General features: G+C 38.5%; 1 protein-coding gene across 1 annotated transcript; it reads right to left on the reverse strand.

The window, feature by feature from the left end:
• Positions 1–4,170: 4,170 nt before the first annotated feature.
• On the reverse strand, positions 4,171–5,475 carry LOC131636700 (uncharacterized). Its single transcript, XM_058907313.1, has one exon. The coding sequence runs from the start codon at positions 5,473–5,475 to the stop codon at positions 4,171–4,173; it is 1,305 nt and encodes a 434-aa protein (XP_058763296.1).
• Between the last annotated feature and the right edge of the window lie 519 nt (positions 5,476–5,994).

Consider the following 5,994-nt stretch of genomic DNA (forward strand, 5'->3'; position numbering starts at 1 on the left):
TGTCAAATATATGTAGATGATATTATTTTTGGAACATCTAATGCTACACTTGGGAAGGAGTTTGCTGAGTCTATGCAGGCTGAGTTTGAAATGAGCATGATGGGAGAACTCAAGTATTTCCTTGGAATACAAATAAATCAAACATCAGAAGGAACGTATGTTCACCAAACCAAGTATGTGAAGGAACTTCTGAAGAAGTTTAATCTTCTAGACTGCAAAGAAGCCAAAACTCCTATGCATCCAACATGCATCCTAGGTAAGGATGAGGTAAGTAAGAAGGTAGATCAGAAGTTATACAGAGGTATGATTGGATCTCTTCTATATCTGACTGCTTCTAGACCTGACATTCTGTTCAGTGTTTGTTTGTGTGCTAGATTCCAATCAGATCCTAGAGAATCTCATTTAACTGCTGTTAAGAGAATTCTAAGGTATCTGAAAGGTACTACTAATGTTGGCTTAGTTTACAGAAAATCTAAAGAATACAACTTAGTAGGATTCTGCGATGCTGACTATGCTGGAGACAGAATTGAAAGAAAGAGTACTTCGGGAAGTTGCCAATTTCTTGGAAGTCATTTGATCTCCTGGTATAGCAAGAAGCAAGAAACTATTGCTCTATCAACAACAGAAGCAGAATATGTCGCTGCTGCTGGTTGCAGTACACAGATGCTCTGGATGAAGAGTCAGCTAGAAGATTATCAGATATTTGAGAGTAACATTCCTATATTCTGTGATAATACTTCTGCTATATGTTTATCTAAGAATCCTATTCTTCATTCAAAAGCTAAACATATTGAGATTAAACATCATTTCATAAGGGACTATGTTCAGAAGGGTGTTATATCTTTAAACTTTGTGGATACAGACCATCAATGGGCTGATATCTTTACAAAACCCCTGGCTGAAGATAGGTTTAAGTTCATTCTGAAGAACATCAGTATGGATTTATGCCCAGAATGAGAAGATGAGAAGTTCTTACGTATGAGTATCTTCTGAAATGAAAATGGACTATTTTTTTTAATCAGAAGTTCTGATTGAAATCTTTTAGAAATTATGATTCGGTTATTACTAACGTTTCATTGTCTAAGTTGATTCAGAACCTCTTTTAAAGCAAAACAGCTGTAACGTTTTATCTCGGGATGGTAAACCTGTCGTTACTATTCATGGATAAGCGCGCGTGCAGTTGAAGGGACGCCGACCATAGGTAACTGTGCTAGTCACCTCATTTGTCTTTATTATCTCTCCTCACGTCACGTAACATTAAATGCTTTTCATCATTTACTCTCTTTCAGTTTTTTTTATGTTCTTCAAACGTTTCTTTTCCCTCTTATATCTCTCTCACTTTGCATTCCTCATCAAGTTATTTCTCTCTCTCTTCAGTTTTCTTCTCTTGCTCAAACAAGTTTTTCTTACTTTTAAAAAATCCTAGCTCAAACCTAGCGTTCATCCTAAGTCTGTTGAGGATCTATGACTCAAAGGCGACAGATCTCTGCATATCTCGGGATGACTCTCCTAATACCTCTCAAGTCAGACCTCTTCTTTGATGTTGTTATCAACTTTCACCCAAAGACAGAAGACTTTCTTGAGTTATGAGAAGAGGTTAAGAATGATATTCTTAACTTCTATGTTAAGGGAAAGCCCCGTTTGCAACATTAGCTCTCTGTCTGTGAACTGTCCCTCTCTTCCTCTTTGGTCACTTGGATCTCTCCTACAGTGGAGGTTCTAGTCTGGAAGACAAGAGTCCACAGGGATTCTTGATGGGTTGACACAGAGTGTGTCCTGCTAGGGTGCTGTTTTTTATTTTTGTAGTCATTTCCTCTTGGGATGACTTTTTATGTATTTGCTAGGAATGTTTCTCATCTTGTTAAACATAGGAACCTTTTGTAATATCTTTTGATTATCAATGAAAACTTTCCTTGTTTTACATTCCAGTGATTTTATTTGTCGTTTTATTCATCTGAATCTTTTGAAATATTCTTTTTGATGTTATGACAAAAAGGGGGAGAAGATAAATGATAAATGATTTGATTAATCTATCAGTTGCTGGGTAAAGTTCCCACACATTTACTAACAAGAACTGCAAGTTCTATATGGTTTAAGTGTTTTGCAGGTATAAAGAAGTGAAGAGAATCTTCAAAGCAAACACAAGAAGCAAAACCATGGAAACTGAAGCAAGCTGAGTGCTGTCAAGCTTCAGAGATCAGAAGCACTGATAATAGAATTTGATCCATATTTGTCTATTTGATCTGACAAAATTCTATTTGCTCTGATACATTATTTTAGCCTATATGGCTCTGATACATATCATGTGTTCTAATATACATTTTATGTTCTGACTCGTTCATGCTGACTTTTGTCGTTTAGTTTTTGTTCTGTAACATTTCAGGATGTAGAGATGCTCAGATGATGCTCTGGTACATTCAACAATGTTCTGATACAAATCTAGCATGAAGTGATGTTGGTAGAAATTCAAAGCTCTGAAGCTATCCGAGGGAAGCAGAAATTAGAAGCTGTGAAGGTTCTAAAGATCCAGAAAACTCAAGTTCTGAAGCTGTCCTAAATGGAAGCAGAAATCAGAAGCTGTGAATGTTCAGAAGATCAAAGAAATTCAAGTTCTGAAGCTGTCCTAGATGGAAGCAGGAATCAGAAGCTGTGAGTGTTCTAGGGATCTAAAGAAATTCTAGTTCTGAAGCTGTCCAATGGAAGCAGAAGTCAGAAGCTATGAATTCTCTAAAGACAGAAGCTTATGTGATTGTCTCTACCGAAATAATCAGGGAAGTCTTTTATTAAAGTTCTTCGAGTATTTATTTCAGGGGGAGATTATTTATCTCAGGGGGAGATTGTTAATCTCAGGGGGAGACATATTCATATGCTTATGCTATAGCTGTGTAATTTGTCTTTTGCCGTCTGTTCTTTCTGATCGCAAATTCATATCATTTATATATGTTTTTGTCATCATCAAAAAGGGGGAGATTGTTAGAACAAGATTTGTTCTGATCAATTATCTTAGTTTTGATGATAACAATAATATGAATTTTGCTTAAGATAATATGGTACTTTAATCCAATGCAATTTCCTTTTCAGGAAATATATAAAGAGTACGCATAATTCAGCGCTCAGAAGCTTTGTCTCAAAGGGTTCAGCATGCAACATCAGAACATGGTCTGGCAAGACATCAGAAGATGGTCGAAGCAGAATCAGAACATGGGTCTATGGAAGCATCAGAAGAACAAGAGAACAGAAGCACTGAAGTACTGATGGTATCACGCTCAGAAGCACTTCAAGGTCAGAAGATCAGAAGATGCTATGCACCAAGCTGTTTGACTCTGATGATATTCAAACGTTGTATTCACAAACATCAGATCAGAAGGAAGTACAAGTGGCAAGCTACGCTGACTGACAAAAGGAACGTTAAAAGCTACTAAAGGCTACGTCAGTAGACACAGCGTGAACAAGGCTCGAGGTAGTTGACAAAAGCGTATAACATTAAATGCGATGCTGTACGGAACACGCAAAGCATTAAATGCACTCAACGGTCATCTTCTCCAACGCCTATAAATATGAAGTTCTGATGAGAAGCAAGGTTAACGATCCTGAACAAAACAACGCCTATTAACTTGCTGAAACTCTGTTCAAATTCAAAGCTCAGAATCTTTATCTTCATCAAAGCTCACTACATTGCTGTTGTAATATATTAGTGAGATTAAGCTTAAACGTTAAGAGAAATATCACAGTTTGTGATTATAGCTTTTAAGAAGCAATTGTAATACTCTTAGAATTGATTACATTAAGTTGTAAGGAACTAGAGTGATCGTGTGGATCAGAATACTCTAGGAAGTCTTAGAGGTTATCTAAGCAGGTTGTAACTAGAGTGATCGTGTGGATCAATATACTCTAGAAAAGTCTTAGAGGGTATCTAAGCAGTTGTTCCTGGAGTGATCAGTGTGTGATCAGAAGACTCTGGAAGACTTAGTTGCTGACTAAGTGGAGAACCATTGTAATCCGTGCGATTAGTGGATTAAATCCTCAGTTGAGGTAAATCATCTCTGCGGGGGTGGACTGGAGTAGTTTAGTTAACAACGAACCAGGATAAAAATAACTGTGCAATTTATTTTTATCTGTCAAGTTTTTTAAAGCTACACTTATTCAAACCCCCCCTTTCTAAGTGTTTTTCTATCCTTCATTTGGTTCATCCCCCAAAAAGCTGTCAGAACTTTCAGATAACTCAGAAACAACTCTAGCAGCTACTCTGTTTGCAGCCGCCGCCTCCTCCATCTGTTTTAGATCTTCCACTTCCACCCCAATGGAGTCCTCCGATCCCACCTTAGATTCCAAAAAAACTTCGGAGTTAACATCTCCATCTTCCCTCACTTCATCGTTCATAGATCCCGCATAACTCGAGGAAGATGATGAGCCCAAAACCTGGTCAGCCACCTTTTGAGCATTAATCCTTAAAGGACCAAATGAGTCCTCCCGCAGATTAAGAGTGAAGGGAACATCATCGATAACAACCTTCAAAGTCTCTGGTAAAATGAACCTTGAATCAACCCTAACCATTAACCGAGCAATGTCCATGTTACAACCCGTCATAGTGTTTTCATCCAGGCAAATGAACACTCCCAATCTGTTTGCTAAGGAAACAAAGAAATCATTGCTCCAAGCATGACAAGGAACCCCATATACTCTGATCCACACAACCCTTGCCTCATCAATATCTTTTTCTTGCCAAGGTTTAATATTTTTGAACCACTGTTGCCACCACCACTTCCCTTCCTCTATCAATTCTTTAATCAACCCTTCCTCCATCTCCTCAAGAATACACAAGTTGGCTCCCAACGGGAATACCTTAATCGAAAAGAAGCCTTCAATTTCTAGATGAGTCTGGATGTTATAAGATTCACCAGGGAATAAAACTTCTCCGACGTAGGCCTTCTTCCATCTCCTCTTAAGCTCTTCACTAGCAGTAAATTCGAAAAAAGCTTCCTTCGTTTCTGGTCCATCCTTTTTACTACCTCCCTGAACAACGTCCGCAAAAGTCTTAGCCTTCTCCACCCAGCGGTTTGTGAAACCCGGAAAAACCTTCTCAGTGCCCTTCACCTGCTTCTGTTCAACCACAAAACTCTCCTTCCTCCCATTTCTTTGAAACCTAGGTTGATTGACATGTATTTTAACCCCATCTATCAAAATGTTGTCTAACCTCACTGCAACCAATCTCTCATCCATCACTTCTTTGAACCTAGCAAAACCGAACCGTCTGCCGAACTTGTTCCGTCTAGGAGGTATCACCACCTCCACCACCTCCCCCACGCAGCCAAAAAGCTTGAACATACCTATTGCCTTGCATCTGTCCGGAAAAGCCGAAAAATAAAACGAGGAAAGCTTTTCTCCAGGATTCGATTGTCTCCCTCCATATGGGAAGCAGTCCCATTTGGGTGTTAAACCTCTAAATAGCTTCCTACCGGAACGTTGCCACTCCATAGCCCAACAGACAAAGAAGCTCAAAAGTCTAGAGAGAAGGGAGAGAGACCGTTTCTTTCTCTCTCATCCTTTTGCAACTTTGTAGACAATGTAGTTAGAATATCTTAAATCATTCATAGTTTTTGTTTTACTTTTTAAAAGTCTATTATTTTTTGGTAGATTGATTGTAAGAGATGGATCAATGTACTATAACATGAGTAAACTAAAATTTTCGTAGGATCAGTGTTGTGAAAACCGGACCAGATCGGTCGGTCAGATCGATCGGCCACGTCACAAAACCGAAGCAAAATTGAAAAAATCGGGTTGGACCGAGAAAATTCGAAAAACTGGTGGTTTGTGTAAGCCGGCGGTTTGAAAGCTTTATTTTTTTTTTCGATTTTTTTTACTCAACATGACGTCGTTTTGAGTTTTTGCAAATTAAAAAATCAAAAACCTAAAACACGTTTGTTCCTCTTCCTACGCAGAAAACGTAAAACTTTTTCCTCATCCAAAGCTACAGTGCCGCCGTCAACAACACCA

The sequence above is a fragment of the Vicia villosa genome, unplaced genomic scaffold (genome assembly GCF_029867415.1).
Source record: "Vicia villosa cultivar HV-30 ecotype Madison, WI unplaced genomic scaffold, Vvil1.0 ctg.001810F_1_1, whole genome shotgun sequence".
In the NCBI taxonomy this organism is placed as follows: Eukaryota; Viridiplantae; Streptophyta; class Magnoliopsida; order Fabales; family Fabaceae; genus Vicia; species Vicia villosa.